The 16,927-nt window shown below is 43.2% G+C and overlaps 1 protein-coding gene across 1 annotated transcript in view; it reads right to left on the reverse strand.

Moving 5' to 3' along the window:
* Positions 1-4,723: 4,723 nt before the first annotated feature.
* The window catches only part of LOC144129760 (cysteine-rich venom protein-like), a 54,411-nt gene continuing 42,207 nt past the window's right edge, over positions 4,724-16,927 (reverse strand). Inside the window, exons 7-8 of the mRNA XM_077663839.1 lie at positions 9,835-9,928; positions 4,724-5,080 (exon numbers count right to left, since the gene is read on the reverse strand). Of these exons, the coding sequence (XP_077519965.1) occupies positions 4,850-5,080; positions 9,835-9,928 (325 nt within the window). The 3' untranslated portion in view covers positions 4,724-4,849. The remainder of the gene's footprint in view (positions 5,081-9,834; positions 9,929-16,927) is intronic.

Raw genomic sequence — 16,927 nt, forward strand, 5'->3', positions numbered from 1 at the left:
AAAAACCAAACCAAATAGACTACTCAAATATGACAAATTAGTTTGTGATCAAAAGGAGTATGAGTACTATCGGAGTGGCGTACAGGGATTTTCTGTTCCTACTTTCCAACTCAAGGGAAGATTCCAAGGTTATATGGCTGCAAAAATGGGTATTGCGTAGAAATGGACGAGCGTTCAGCAGTGTTAAGTAACAATGCAGTGGTGATTTCATCAACACCTTTGGAAGTTGTAAGTTAAAAACTTTCTTTGACACTTCCGACGTCCATTGAGTCACAGAAATGTGGCGTCCAAAGGATTAAAATTGCTGCGTCGTAGAACGGGTTAGTAATCGTTTGATGCAGAAGCTGGAAGTGATTGCACAAGCGCGCTATTCAGAACGCACCTGGTCGCCTAGCTATGTTAACGTGATCTTATTTTCAGGATTACACTTTACTACGCTTAGAAATTATTCGGACCGAGTTCAGTAAAAACGCCAGTGCTTTGTTTAGTAGTCTTTATTTAATAATTTCTTTACAGCGCTTCAGTGAGCAGCAGAAGTACTCTGATATGTAATCCAGAAGTACTTGCGCCCTCTTATGAGCCTCGCTTATCCGTATTGACTCCGCAAGCGCAAGCACGCTATGTATACATCTAGTAGCTCTTTATAAACACTCGGCCTTTCTCTTGATAGGCCACATTCTTCGGCCCAAGGAAGAACGTCCATGTCTTCGCTATTGTTACCAGTCAAGAAGCGCGACCTGCTTATTTCTGTTGGCAACGGTTGCAGTTTAAAATGTGCGCGCTTCTGTCTTGATTAACAGAAAATAGCTAGGCCGCAGCGTTCATTTGGTGATGAATCTCTCGCGATCAACCATTAACTGCATGCCACCTCCCAGGGTGGCAGGGAGGGCGCGCTGCCTATCCAGTGTGCGGAACGCAATCAAAGCAGGTTTTTGCAGTTCAACACCAACACCACGTACATGAAAGCGATATTGAGGTCTCCACTGGCCCATTGAGCCGGTTGTGCGCCTTTCCTTTCGTGTAAATGAACGGCCTTTGCAATGTTGTCAACGCCAATGAACTCTATAAACGCCGTCGGCTCACTCGTTTTCTTTGGTTTTTGAGGAAAGGAAATGGCGCAGTAACCATATCACATATCTCGGCGGACACCGCACCGCGCCGCAAAGGAAGGGATAAAAAAGTAAGGGAAAGAAGAAAGAGAAAAATGAAAATTGAAAGTTGCATTTTGAGGAAAGGCGCGGCGATGCGCAGCGACGGAACACTTATGGCTCGGTGCTACTAGTAGTGACTAGGGAGCGAGAGAGGGAGAGAAATATCGGCGGTGAGGCGCGCGTCGTGACGTCATGTGCTTCCTCGAAGCACCGCCAGGGCGAAATCTCTAGTTTGCGGCCAGTAAAGCTTTCGCTTTAAAAGCAAAAATGCGCCTACTGTGTTAGTGTACATAACTCGCACTCGGCCTAACAAGGCAAATCGACCGTCATTTTCGTAGGCACGTACTTCGAAGACATTTGTCTTATTCGGAGGAAGCGCGCTGAAAATAACTGTACTCACAGTGCTGCATTTGAATGGACAGTGGGAGTGCACTATTGGAAAGGAAAGCTGCGTGCTCGTTTACAGATTTATAGCCGGCACAACTGCTGCTTAAAGTTGCGGAAAGTAGACACTTTTGTTAGCTTTTCTAACACTCAAGGAACGTTTATATTCCGACTTAATGCGCGCGTGCGCACTAACCCGGCTCGGTGACGTCACGTTGGCCAAAACAAGACTCTCAACACTGCAACAGCGCTTGACCGCCGACGCGTTCGGCGGTTTCGGCGCACTCCGACCGCACTGGCGGAGACTTGTACCATGTGTGTATTTGGTGCTGAGTGCGCCCGCCGCCGCACGACCAACCAGACCTGTCCCACCTCTTGTCGGGGCCGCGCTGCTTCGTGAATCTACGACAGATGGCGCGTCTAAGGTACTGCGCATCATCTGCGCATGCGCTTCTCCAGACGCAGCCACTACGCCGCGTCGGAGCGGTCAGACTGTTCGAGGGCCGGATTTTCCCTTGACGCTGCGTGACCAGGCTGACGTGACTGACCATCAGTGGCGCTCGCCCGCGTGCCGACGACGTCGGAGTATAAACGCGCCTTCAAGCTACGCCGAATAAAAAAACGCGGGCTATATTTGTAACTCTAACAATACAAAAACCGCACTAACAACCGGTGTTGTGGATGAATCGCCTGAGAGGAAACATCACACGAATGCAATTTATGCTGTGTACTTATCGCTCAGTGCCAAAGCAATAATTTTGTGCCACTCGCAGAGACTGCGTCTATAACCGCCTAATAGAACTAACCTGAAGTCGAGTCCGTAAATCATCGTAATCAATATGAAAATCATTTATAACCTCCGCAAAGAGGCATTTTGCCTCATGGTTTCAGAGGTATTGTACATGCATGCACTGCCCAAATGTTCTTGCCTAAAGCCGCTCAGCCCTCTTTTTGGCCATGGCTATATTCGCGATTAGGAATTCCGCTACTAGCGTCCAGTTTCACGACAGCACAAAATTCTTAGCGACAGCAAATGTGATATGCGACACACAAAACACAGCCAGCATCATTTCTCTGTGCAAGGAGTACATTGCATAAAACACCTCCTCTCACTAATGCTAAGGCTTTTATTTGGGCTAGTTGGTTGTAGTTTTGAAACATACTGACTAGCACATACACAGACAGAGACCAAAGTAAAAGAGGCAAGACACGCTTGGAAAATGTATAAATACTGTTTCAAGTAAACTATTTAGTTGCAAGTCTAGCGTGTGTCCTGTCTCTTACTCTTACTTTGATCCCTGTCTGTGTATGCGCTAGTCAATATGCTTCTCACTAATGATTGTATGAAATTTGAGCTTCTGGATTCTGCTTTTGTTAAGCAACCATACCTGCATCTTGAACATTTGTTTTCTTTTGGAGGTGGGCTCGCTGCTAAGCAGACACTTCTACAAGGGAGCCTGTCCGGGTCCGTAGTGAGAGAAATTTAAAAAAAAAGCCGAGATAAAAGTGAGAAACACACCATGTGTGCTGCATATCAACAGAATGTACTTTATTGAACTACATGCACGCAAGTGTCCTGGCAGGAAAAATAAGACAAACACATAAAATAAAACAAAGACAAAGATAGATAAGTTTCTTCAATGAGTGACAAAGAAATGAAGTTTTTCGATTCAATATTAAGTGCTTCAATGATTCGGCGTGAGTATCAGAGCTTTATCTCCAAGTAAAAAGTTGATGGCAAACGGTAAAACGTGTGGTTACCATATATTCCAACGTGCGCGCAAAAGCAGTCATTGAATCAAGCGTGCTATCAAGACGGCGTTCAATCTGAGTGCCACTTTTTCCTCGTCTGGATCTGTTTCGCACACTTATTTCCTGCAAGTCTCCCGACTTGCAGATCTGCTTTCCAGCAGCAGTTGCACAGTGAAAAGCGTGATCCCATCGCCACAAACTGTTTTTTGTGTCATACATTGTGCGGGCTAGTCATCAGGAAACTACGTAATTATCAAGCCAATCGTTCGGGCACCTTTTGGCGTTCCAACCAGGGACTTTTTGATGCATCCGCTATGGAATGAGGTGCTGGAAGCAATTCGTGACGTACATAGAAAGCTGCAAGGTTTCCAATGTCAGTGCTGTCCGGGGTCTGGTGAAAAAAGGTTGCTCCCAGGAGAGATTTTCACGGAGAGGTATACGCTGCAATTACGGTAGGGCCTGTGTGTGATTTAGTCTTTGAAAGGAAAATATGCGGGTAATTAATTTTTATGCTTGCGTCTTCAGCAACACTAAGCGGAAGCCTGGCTCTGAATTTTGTCCGTGTGAGGCGGTGAGCTGGCAGTGTCAACGCCCGGTTTGGTGCCTATGCTGAAACTTCTCACATGCCGGATTTCGTGTAAGTCCTTCTCAACTTAGAGATATCCACATATTTCATTGACAGAATATTTATTACAGCATAGTTTGTGCAGGTAAAACCCTAAATGAAGCTGTTAGAAATATGTGCAGGGCCAACTCGGCAACCCTAGTCTATGTTCCATAGGTGGACAAATCTCTTGACTTCTATTTTGCACGGGTTTACAACAGATATAACAAAAGTTAATTGAGGAAATCTTAGTAACATTTTAATATCTTTTACATGCAAGTCCTTTCAGTGCCCTCATTAATATATAGTCACAAGGCTTCAATCACTGCATGGACACAGACTGGCTTATGAATCAATCTGTTCGCCACATTTCTCTATTCTTGACAAATATATACTATTCGCTCTTGCGGATGCAACGATACTGGCATATCGCACAGCCACCTGTGCTGACTCCGTACCTCCATCCTGAAATCAAAGAAAATATTCCATATTTTTCAGGGGCACTGTGGGTGAGGCACCTCTAGCCTGAGTTATACACTCACTCTCTGGTTCTGTTTGTAGGGTGGTAAGTCATTACTTGAAGCTAGCGCCTTTATATTCTGGGTAGCGCAATAATTTGGTTCAGCTGGGCCTCCGCCATTACATCTAAGTGTTTGGGGGAATGTAGCCAAGAAAATATCTGAGTCTGGGTTGAAGTTCTAGCACATAGGGATTCAAGAGGACGAATCCATCAAAGGTACCGCCGTTTTCTTCCCGCTGGAGAATGGAAAACGTGGGAATGTTCAGGGAGCGCACCGCATCTTCAGAAAGTTATTCAGTTGAAGATGTTTATATAGTAAAATGTATAGGTTTATTAACATGCGGGTGTCGACAAAGTCTTTGATTATACGCGATGGAAGTCGCAGTGGCACTATGGGACTAATATGGGCTCTCACCAGCTGCTCTGATTTTTTTTTGCTCACTCGTCCTGCGTCACAGCCATACGTCGACTGAGTCTCCTTTCACTCAAGGCACCAGCAGGAGGGCCTGCTGCGTCAGGTTCCTTCTTAAGCATGCAGAGCAGACTGCCGACCATCACAGCGACCCCACCGCCCACGAGAAGCACGGCCGCTATCTTCCACAGCCCGCCGCCAAACAAACCGCCAGCTTCTGCGGAATCGCCGATGCCATCAGGGTCGCCCGGTGTGTGCTGCACGACGAAGAAATTGTTTCTATAATTAAACAGAGGAAAAATGTGGACACAACAACACGCTATTTATGTGTGTCTTCTTGGTTGCGCATATTTTAGTACGTGTAAAATAATGAACGGGGTGTCGAGTCACTCTCGGTTTTAATACAGCACATTGGGAAGTTATTTTGCGCATCCCTGAGTAAGCTTTTTGCACATTTTTATTAAGGATTCCTATTATCATTACCAAAAGTGCACTCGAAGCAAAGTGATGTTTCACTTATCATCAGCGGTTTCAACAGCCATACATTGACGGTTCACCATTCAGTTCTATTGAAGTCTCGGGGTTTGCTTGTACTGCTGTGCCAGCTTCATCTAATGTATAATTCGTATCAGATTTATTGCGTGAGTCTGTGTAGTTCCAGCAACAAATTTTACTTTGAAAAAGGTAATTGAAATATGAAAAGCAGCCTTTTATCTCTGCCGGCGAAAGCTCAGTACTACAGCAGACGGACAACACTTCGGAAGTGATAATCGACCTCACTTGTACTTCCTATCAAGGAGCTAACATTTCTGCGTTCATGGAATTGCATTTCAGTCGTCTTGTTCGCGTATGACCTGTTACTGATAGTAAACAGTAGTAATGGAAGCACCATAAGTACATCATTCTCTTCTGTCCTAAAGAAACATGTACCAGCCGGCCAATACCCGTGCTGAAGCTTTAACCTTTCGAGTATCCTACAAATGCCCACCTAGGCCATTACAAGGGATCATTAAATATGGTGAGTAGTGCCAAGTATGCAAAGGACTAACTTAATCAGGAACTCTAGGAGAAGGCCGCTGGCATCACTTTCTCGTTTCCCTAACACGCCTTTGATAAACAGCTATGTAGTGATTGACGTCCCGACGCTGCAGGTCAGAACCGAGACACACCGTGGGGAATCATTACTGTAACCAAACGTTATTAGAATCAAAAGAAGGCTCTTCCATATCTCGTCTTACATCGACATCGCTCCCTCCTACTGATACACCACGTCTTCACGCTCGTCTCCTGGATAGTGCAAATGCATAGTCGATAAGCGATTCGCTGTGCCGGTCTGTTTATTTGCATATCGCTGGCTCAGATATTTCTTCGGGTGACCTATACGACGTTCGAAACTCAGTTTGATTTCTTCACTTCTCAAAGTTCAGGTGAAGAATTTACGTAAAACATTTACCGGTCATGGGGTAAATGCGGTTGGCATGTTAAGCTGACACTAGCCTAACCAGTAATTCAAGAGAAAGGGGCTCATGCTGCATTTTTGAGCTCCTTTCACTAAGGAGTTCATTCTGACTGAATAAAGCTGGTACTCTATTCTTCAGAACTTTCGCCTGTGGCACGTAGCCTGCGATGATGACGGCGGCCACTTTTTTGCTTGGTTCTCCCCTGGTCCAAATACACAGTGGGGCGCGGCTTGTATCGCACCGGTAAGGGTCAGCCATCGGGGTGTTCGACTGAGGACTGCACCCAAAGTAGACGGCAAAAACTAAGCAAATGTTTGTACCACTACGACCATGCAAAATGGTGCTTCGAGAATTCTTCCGCAGTTGCATTCAGAATAACAAGATCCGAAGTACCAAAATACTAAAAAAAGAAAACGCCAGAAAATTGCAAGTATTCTAGAAACTGCTACCACGAAAATGTGACCATAGATCTAATTTTTCCGACCAAAAAATAGTAGTATTATTACTTCAGACAGCATCACTGATGCGGCCAATTCACAGGAAGACTATGCGTCCGAGAGCTACCTCAAGGAGCCTGCACAAGGCGGACTACGGCAATATTTAAGTTATTCTTATCAATTCTGGCATTCGGTTAATATTGTTGTAGTCTCACGATTAAGTACCCCTTTTGGGAAGATTTGGCGTGCTGCTAGTGATAGAAGGTTATTTGCTGTTCATTTCACAGCCTGTTTTTTCCAGAAAAGCTGGCATTCCTTCCAATAATTCTTGTTGTTTTGTTGGAATGATCGTTCCCCGATTTCTCTGTGCTATCCGCCGAGTTAGTATTGTCTCTGCATATTCAGAAGCGCCTTTTCATTTTTGCTTCGCGTAGTACGCAATTCTTTGTTTCGCTGAAAAATACATTGTAATGAAAACGTGAAACTATATTCAGCATATGTTACTGCTCCACTCGGGTAACAGGAACATTAAAGACAGCTTCAAATTCTTCGATATGCAAAACAGCAATTTCCAATGTGCCTACAAATACGATCTCGTGTAACAGCGACTTGTTTGGAGCTATGGTGCATTCTGCCTGACCACAGATTGGGTTTCTTAGCCGGCTAGTGCTGCAGTTTCTTGAATAAAACGAATTCACCCTCATGCAAACCTAACAGATCTTTACGCATGCTGGTTGGGTTAACGCCTTATGTGTTTCAATGCCCAGGTGGTCTCTACAACTTCGTTTCTAAGGACTTAAAAAGATGCTTCTAGAAGTCATAGATCGGGCATGTTCTGAAGTGTTTTCTGTCTACATTAAGGCACAGATGATGTCACTTGATGATTTAGAGACGATTTTTTTATCACTTCAAGATAACAGGGTAACAGCCCACGGAACTCCATGCTGGAGGAGATTCTTATCGGCAGTTTTCTAGACTGCAGGGGGAGGGGGGGGGGAGAGGTAGGGCACACAAATTAATCGAATATGGCGGCGGTATAGAGGAATGCTGCTGAAGTCACCTGAGGTCAGTGGCTCGGTGGTTTTGGCGCTCGGCTGCTGACCGCAAGGGCGCGGGTTCGGTACCGGTCATGGCGGTCGCATTTTGATGGAAGAGAAATGGTATTACCCCGCGTACTGTGTGACGTCAGTGCACGTTAAAGAACCCCAGATGTTCGAAATTGTCCAGAGCCCTGAACTACGGCGTCCCCATAGCCTCAGTCGCTTTGGGAAGCTAAGCCCCATTAAATCAAACAAATAAACCAAGTAACTTGCACACTGTATGTTCCTCCACTATGATAAGATGTCACCACGCATCCTCACTTCCTACCTCTATGCTCCTTCTCTTTCCTACTGTGGAACAACAGGCGAATGCATTTTTACCTAGCCGACCTATCCACCCTTCCTCACATGAAACATTTCTCCCTTGCAAGGAACATTGCTGCACTGTACTTGATCAGAGAAAGAAAGCAGCTGCCTGATGCAAAACCCTATAAACTAAACTATGCAAAATAGTGCTTCCTTTACACTTTCGCACAAAACACACCCTTGGGTTTTCATGGAAGCAGCACCGAGTGAGTCAAACCGTCCTTATTCTTTAGGGCGCAAAAGAATAAACGAGAAAGAAAGCATAAATCGCTGTCCAGATTTTTTTGTAAGAGGCCGACGTAAAGGCGATCCGCCAGGCCGGTGGCTTGCGCTTTGAAGACAAATCCAAACAAATAAGATGAACAAAGAGGTTTGCATAGCGTGGGAATTAAGAAACCAGAAGACCAGGTAGCGAAAACAACCAGATATTAATTTGTCAAGCTGATTCACCGAAAACACGCTAGAAAAAAATGCAATTCGCTGTCGCTTTGATTTTGCTTGATATAGCCGCGCCATTTTTCCTTTTTTTCGTGTAATGTATTTTAATAACTAGGTGAAACAATAATAGACTACATTTTGAATTATGTGCACAGATGGAAAGCAGGACTATCGAGATTACCTTTTTTCACGCGCTGCTTTCTCGAAGCAATTACCGCGCTTTGTAGCGTCAGTTTATTCGTGTGCGGTGAAAAAAACGCGCACAATAAATTTAAGCTCGTCATAATGCGAATATTTGTGTTCAATTCCATTCGATTATTCTCATCCGCTCGGGTATCTTACTGATTCCTGCTAGAGCGAGTGCGCTAGGCAACCTAAGTGCAAAAATAACAAAATAATACCGAATTCGAATGCTATCATCAGCAAGCTCATCTTTCTCAGGCAAAAAGTTTGAAAATGGGACAATTGTAAGACACTGCTATGAAACTATAGAAAGCAATTGTGCATTATTCTGGTATGTAGGAAAATCTCTCTTCTAAAGTGTTTCAAGCGATCGCATCGAACACGTGAGACTGCCAGAGAAAACTAATTGGGAACGGTTTTGACGATAGCAAAACTTGAATAGAAAAAAAAATAGAAGACTGCCATCGGGTGATGTGCGGATAAATTCATTGTTGTAGTGAAATATCAGGAGAAAAAACAGCGTTCCTAAAACGTTTCCCGCTCAAAAATGCTTTTGTCCAGAATTGCTGGGTATGAGGCCCATCCGTTGAGTAGCGAGCACCTCGTCACCTACACGAGGTATAACGCCCGCGGTGCAACGCCTGCCCTGCAAAAAAATGCTTGGCACCGTACATGTGCGTGTTAGGCATTTTCGCTTGGGGATGTTGCTTTAACGTATAGAGCTTCGCGATTACATGAGCCCTTCAAGTGAGGACAAATGACCTTTCTAGGAATATAGGTTGAGTGCCGGAGAAGAACTGTACTGCCATGGTCACGAAACCGTTTCCCTGCATCGCGGAAATCTCGTGCGCTTATGCTCTTCCTACTGATGGAACCACGAAAGTCAAGTCTCGCAACTACATTTGGCGGCTGTCTTCTCTCTGTAACTGGCAGATATGCCAAGAAATATTTATACAGAAAACTTCTGAAAACATAGTCTAAATGTGCCGAGGTACCACTCAGGCAACTCAGCAAACGACGCGGTTCCGCGGGCCAAGAATTCTTTTAACTCCTTCGCCGGGCCGCAGCAAACGTGCAATCAACTTACACACAAACCGGTTGCCTCATCGCAGGTTGTGTCTGATGGACATTCACTGCAGGTCTTGCCTACCTTGTACATAGATGTTCGCAGTACGTTCCCGCTAAAAGAGAGAAGAACAATCCTATATGCGGATCAATTGCTTCAAAACTACATTTTTTAAACCAAATTTGAATTACACGTGTACCAAGTCTACTGAAGAGTAAAGGCACACGCTACAGTCGAGAACCACAATTAGTTCCATTTCTTAAATGAACCTTCAGTCCGTATACCCGTGCAACACTGCAAAGATGGAGCTTGAAAAAGAATGAGTATAGCACATGTGCGAATTCCTTTGCAGCAGTAGAAGTAGTGGAAATAAGACTTAACTATTAGTTCAGCTCAGTTTAATTTATTACATTAATGTTCACCCGTAAGCGGGAATTGTACAGGGTTAGCTCTTACAGAGAGAATATTACATGTCGCGAAAAGTAATCACTGAGCAAGGGTTGTCAAAAAATTAGGGGCACTTTGGTGATCTAAAGTGCGATGAGGCGAAAGCTTTTTGCGCGGTGTTGCTGCCCCTGTCGCTGTTTCTGTGCTGAAACTACTAATATAAGACTACGCGATTGTTACTCATCATTGTGCTGTCTTTATTCGAGTCCATTGTCTTCGGTTAGGTCCATTCTTAGTTCCAGGCCACATTCAACATGTCCTGCGTTTGCAGTTACAAAATTCTACACCAAATAATTATCTTCCGCAGATCATCAGTTAAGCGACTGATCAACTAATTACCAATTAAGTATCAACTAATTACTAATTATGTGAGTTAATAACTGGTTACTAGTACTAATCAGGCAACTTATTACCGAATTTTAATGCGCTGAATAACTAATTGCTAATGAACTGCACTGTTACTATACATATAGTCAGTGATGATTTTGTGGTACGGCATACTACACCAATGATGACGTCATCAACGACGCCATCAGTTAGATTGACAGCTATAGTCTGACAAACGCGACCGAATACGATGGCGAGTCATGAGCCTATAAATGCTTTCGCCTTAGTAAATGCTGGGAAGACAAATATGGGCAAGTGGTACTAGCGATGTAACTGGCGAAGGCAGTTCCAGTCCGCGGAGGTTGCGAAGTAAAAAGAGGCAGGGAAGGCAGTGGGTGAAGGACGCGGACATGCAATTTCAAACGGATGGTTGCCACAGTGAATTGTGATGTAGGGGGCTGAATGCGGGGAGAACTTTCCGTAGAGGTACAGGCTGGCAGTGTGGCGTCGACCAGGGGACGTTGGCATACCGGATTACGATTTTAAAGATGGAACGCTGACGTCATACAGTTAAATGCATAGAATGAATCTTGAAGCAAGATTTTGAACGTATTCTAATGAGTCGATGATATATAATATTTATGTTCATACAAAAGAGGTGGCGGTTTGAAACGATTCTGTGTGCAAACTCTCTTCAGCGCAGCCCTTAATCAAAAGTTCCATTACCCTTTCTAATTGATGCTTTTTCTGAGGAAAATCTCTAAGCTCAGCGCCAGGACATGCCGAGAGCCGGCACTAAGTGCGCGAAGTAGTTTTTCATAGAAAAGCGGGGGCTCGGGTAATTTTCTCGCGGCACGAACATAGCCTATGCATGGACATAGGGGGAATCCCGCAGTAGCAGACTACACCAATGAAACTTCTGTTTTTCACGACGCAAAAAAAATAACCTTCTAAAAGTGGTATTTAGAAAATCAACGATTTTGTTTTGCAAAAATATTTGCTCTGAAACGCGTGTATGTTAAAGTAAAAGAAAAAAATATTTTCCACTTTTGGCTTAGTTTGGCGGCATGAAGAGAAAGCCTTCTCTCGCATGGGCGAAATCTGTGCTTGTCTGCTTTTCTGCTCATTTAGAGCGATATACAGTTACCATATTTCATTACAGGACATAATAATTGCAAAACCATGCTTCCTTGCAACACATAATTTCTAAGATTTTGTATTTCTGCAGTCGTACTGATGTCTTAGGGCCAAGCCAAGTGCGCCTTGCTCTCTTCTCGGCAGTCCTACGGTGGATGAAGTGCTCTTTCATGGCTCCTTCGGAAACTCGCATACACGGTGGCGCCAGCGTTCCCTTTAGGTAATATTTAGAAAACCTATGGGTTTTGGGGTCTACTATAGGCCCTCGGTTGGCAGCGTTAGGGAACTCTTATCTGGAGTAATATGCGATGCGTTCGAAGCCACATCAGGGGCCGTACAGGGGATATATCGGGTGGGGTGAGAGATATGCTTCAGCGAGACAAAAAAGGAACGAGTGCGTTTGGACTTCATGCCATTTGGGGTCCTGCTCTAGGGCCACTTTGTTGTGCAGGTGTTGAATCTAGCAGCACAGATTCGACAGCCGAACATGTGCTGCACCAAAATGTGGGCATAAGTGTAGGGAACCTGTCCAGCGTCATCCGGGCTCGACGGCCTTCCACCGATGCGCGACTGGTGCACCAATGAAATCCTGAATGAGGTTAATAAAACGGCCGACCAGGGTTCCAGACTATATATGTCTGCTTTAATGATGGCTTCCTACCATGTTTCTTATAGAAGGCTGCAGGTGGACAAGTGAAGATTAATCCATGCGTAAACTTTCGACACGCTTCCTGGCAGTGCATGACGTTTATTGAACCAGGTCTTTCTGGTTTTTGCCATCGCAGGGGCGCTGGTGCACCTCAGTACAAATGTACTTTCTGAGAGCTCTTACAACAATTCTATGACTTTCCTAGTTCGGTTAATCTTCGGCCACGGCCCATCGTGCAGGCTTCTTTCTGCGTCCTTATATGCGTTATTTGTGTCTTGATTGTAGGAGCGTGCAAACGCTTTAACTTGGGCTCCGTGTTTTCCCGCGTGACACTCTGGGTGCATGCAACGATTACGGATGCGCGAACACGTGCTCGATGTGTCTTTGGAGAGTGGCGAAGCAAATGCGGTACGGCGTGCTGAAAAACCTCGCTCCTGCGGTAGTCCTGCGGCAAGTTTTGGTTGCAGAGATTGCCTCAGATTTTAACGTCGGATTTAACTTTGTAAGACTGTTGAATACGCGTCATCAGCAATTCGCTGAGTTGCTTTACTTTGGCTGCACTTTACTTTTATCACGGCGTCATGGACAGTCAGTAAAGCGGCGCTATAGTGAATAGCTCTCATGTTATTCCTTTCCTGGTGCACATGTCGTTGTGCTCGTAGCCACGAGGCTTTACTACGAATAATTAAGCGCACGAGCCTAGCTACACTTTATGCTCCGAAAATTTGCTGTTCCGCTATCAGTAGACCTGCGTCTTTAAGCTGAGGTCCGCTTAACGTTTGTAAAAGGCCCCGATTTAGTGTTAGTGCTGCGTGTTTGCTGGCCTCACGTTTGTTTTATTTATACTTGCAAATTTTCATTTGCGTGCTTTAGCAATGCATTTTGCTTAATCTCTGATACTGTAAATAAAGGTTTTGCCCATTTTGTTCGGACAACATATACAGTTGTGTTTTGAACATTTGCATCGTATTACTTCTCCACATTTCTTACGCAGTCAGAAAAACGGTCATACAGGGAGCAAGGTTAAGTGGACTTGGCTATGACACTGCCAAAAACTTATCAGACTTTTGAGCCACAGAATGAAATTCAAAACATAATGCTTTTATATACACCACCGAATAATAACGAAGAGCAGGGGAGGAGTTTGTTGCTGGCTGCCGAGATTGTGTTCATAAGGCAAAAGCATGAAAAACATTTATGTGTTACCCATATGTGTGCTTTTTTCAGCTTTCAGCTTTGCATTTTCAATTAATTATAATAAATTTTTAAAACTTAAGCTGCGATGCTTCTTTGATGTCTCTGTTTTTTTAAATGCATTCACAAATAATTTAACATCCCTTGCATAGTTGCTACCTTTCTATCCCGCATTCGCTTTTATTTCGGAATTTGCGGAGATGAAAATTTGCGTTATATTTTGATTCCAACATCTCAACTGAATTGCGTCATTGCACAAGAACGTCAAAACTTGGCGTTATTCAAATTATTTTTTTAATATATATTTCTTGCCTACTGAACTATTTTTCAATGTTGATTAGAAGTATCTTGAGTACATAACCAGATTCATGCGTCTAAATTTCTCTAGTGTTCTCTAATAATAATAATAATAAACACCTTTATTTTCAGACGGCACATTTACAATTCTTAGGACAAGTCTGCCCAAGCCATAAAAGCTTGTCGGGCAGTAGTCGGCAGTCGGTGAATGACATATGAGAAACAGGTGTGACAAGCAAGCAAACAATGACAAACCTTAATATGAAAAGCAAACAAGGAAAAGAAAACAGATTAAATAACCGACATATGGGTTTTTAAGAAGTTCCTTAATTGTGACAGCGAAGAAATTGAAAAGATCGAATCAGGCAAAGAATTAAAAATTTTGGGTATGTAATAATTACGAGTGAAGTGGCCATAATGAGTGTAGCAGCGAGGTACCGTAAAACGGGGGTGATGTCGAAAAGAACTAACAGGAATGAAAGGAACCAAAAATTCGCTCTCCCAAAAGTGAGCACGAATAACTACATGATGGAAGAAGGCATCAAGAGAGGGCAGCTGTAAAAGCGAAAACAAATTGCAGTCAGGTGAAGCATCCGTGTTGTATGCCACGGATCGAAGGATGTTTCTTAGTATGGCATTTAATTTAATTCGCCAAGTTTTTGATCAATGATAATATACAGTGACTCCATATCTGAGGATACCATAAATAAGAGCATGCGCAACAAGCTTGCGAGTCTGAAAAGGTAATAAATATCGAACATTGTATAGTACACATGATAAACCACGAAGCTTGTTACATACTACAGTAAGGTGACTGTTCCAAGACATAGCTCTGTCAAAAAGTATACCAAGCTACTTAACACTATTTGAAAAATTAATAGGAATTCAACAACAATTAAGACAATGCGAAGAATGTAAGAACAATGGTTCAACAGACGAAATCTTTTTAAGGGGATTATGAAAACAAATGAGTTTAGTTTTTTGTTGATTAATTGAAATCGAGTTATTTAAAAACCAGTCCATAACATGCACCACATCTGTTCTAAGAGCCTCCATGGCCAGAAGCAACGAAGCATTTGTTGACAACAATAACGTGTCATCGGCGTATTGAGAACCATAACATTCTGTCACAGCATTTGATAAATCATTTACAAATAAATTGAAAAGCAAAGGCGATAAAACAGAGCCCTGTGGAACACCTGCCGATAGAAATGATTCAGAACTTCGATGCCCGCTGATCTCAACAACTTGAGCCCGATTAGAAAAATAGACTTTCAGCAAATTATTAAAAGGACCCCTAAACCCCACGACATCAAGTTTCTCAAGCAGTAGGTCATGCCGAACACAACTGAAAGCTTGGCTAGCGTCCAAAAACAGACCACATGCGAGTTGGTTATTATCAAAACATGAGTAAATAATATCAGTAAAAGTTTCTAATAACAAAACAGTTCCTTTACCTGCAATGAAACCAAACTGTGCCTCTGATAGGATATTATTCGTGAAAACAAAACTGTACATAACATGGAATAGGTGCTTTTCAAGAATCCGCGCAATCGCAGGTAGAATTGAAATAGGCCTGTAATTTTCAATATCTTTTAAAGAACCACTTTTGTGTAATGGTTTAACTATGACAACTTTTAAATTGTGTGGAATGAAGCACTCAGTAATGAAACCGTTCAACATAAAAAGAAGTACCGACTGCAAATTCGTAAAATTCCGTTGGAGGTCACTCATTCTTATATTGTCAATACCTGCAGCTTTCTTCGAATTGAAGCTAAAGATTATGCTATGAAGGTCCTGGGGTGTAATAGTCGAGAGAAAAGCTGAAGAAGCTGTGCAATACAAAGACCGTGGAACCTCATAGTGGGATAAAGGAAACTTCCTGGAAACCTGAGAGAAAAATGCATTAAACTCAGAGGCCGCAGAGGGCAAATCTTTGAAGGATTTGGCAAATGAATCGCTAATGGATTGTTTCGGGTTTCGTCCAAAAAGGCAATTGATAGTTGACCAAGTTTTACGTGAAGAGTGTTGGTTGTTACGAAAAGCCGAATTGAAATAGTTACGTTTCGAAGCTCGAATCATGGCAGTGACTTTATTTCTAAGCAACCTGAAATTACCTTTGAGGAGTGTGTTATTGGGACTACGCTTGCAACGTGTCCAAAGGGCGTCTTTTTCTGCAATGGCCTTCAGAATGTCACTTGTTAACCAAGGAAGGTTTGGGTTGCGTTTTTTGATCACTTTGACCTTTTGTGATGAGGCTATTATAGAACTGACAACCTGCACAAACCTGTCATACACGTTAAAAGAAATAACTTCCTCGAGGAAAGAGACCCAGTTAAAATTGGCTATAAGGTTATCAAATGTGGCTGTGTCTGTATATGAAATTCGCTCATTATTGGGGTATGATTTATTTAAAGAAGGAAAAAGACTATGAGAAGCTAGAAAGTAATGATCTGAAAGTTTATATGTAATTACCGAAGAGAAAGACTGGGCAAACGGAGCTCTTATATTGATGTGATCAATACAACAAGCTACGAAATGATGTCCCAGGTACTCTTCTCATGTGTAGTCTTTTATCGCTGGTTCAATACCATGTTTTGCCAAGATATTTAGGTACTCGCAAACAAATGAACGTGCTGGTGACAAGGTGTCAATATTGAAGTCTCCTATGAGGCATATAGAATGATTTGGCAATAGGGAGCCCAAAAAATTGTCGAGCTCAGAAAGAAATTCTTTCACATTTTGGGAAGGAGGCCTGTAAAATCCTAGTAGAGTAACCTCCGAACTTACGAATGGTATCTGCAATGCAACGCACTCAGCAAAGCAGAATTTGGATTGTAAAGGGTAGGCATTCCATTTGCTGTGAACAAAAACAAGAATTCCACCGCCTGGCCGATTTGAGCGTGTGAAAGAGAAACTAGAGTAGCTGGGTAACGAAAAAGAGGAGAGAAGTGTGGAAGGGATGTTAATTTCGGTAAGTACAAATGCATCAATAGTATTTTTAGAGTTGTCAACAACAGCCAAAAATTCATTCCAATGTTTTCGCAAGCTACGTATGTATAC

The sequence above is a fragment of the Amblyomma americanum genome, chromosome 4 (genome assembly GCF_052857255.1).
Source record: "Amblyomma americanum isolate KBUSLIRL-KWMA chromosome 4, ASM5285725v1, whole genome shotgun sequence".
NCBI classification, from domain to species: domain Eukaryota; kingdom Metazoa; phylum Arthropoda; class Arachnida; order Ixodida; family Ixodidae; genus Amblyomma; species Amblyomma americanum.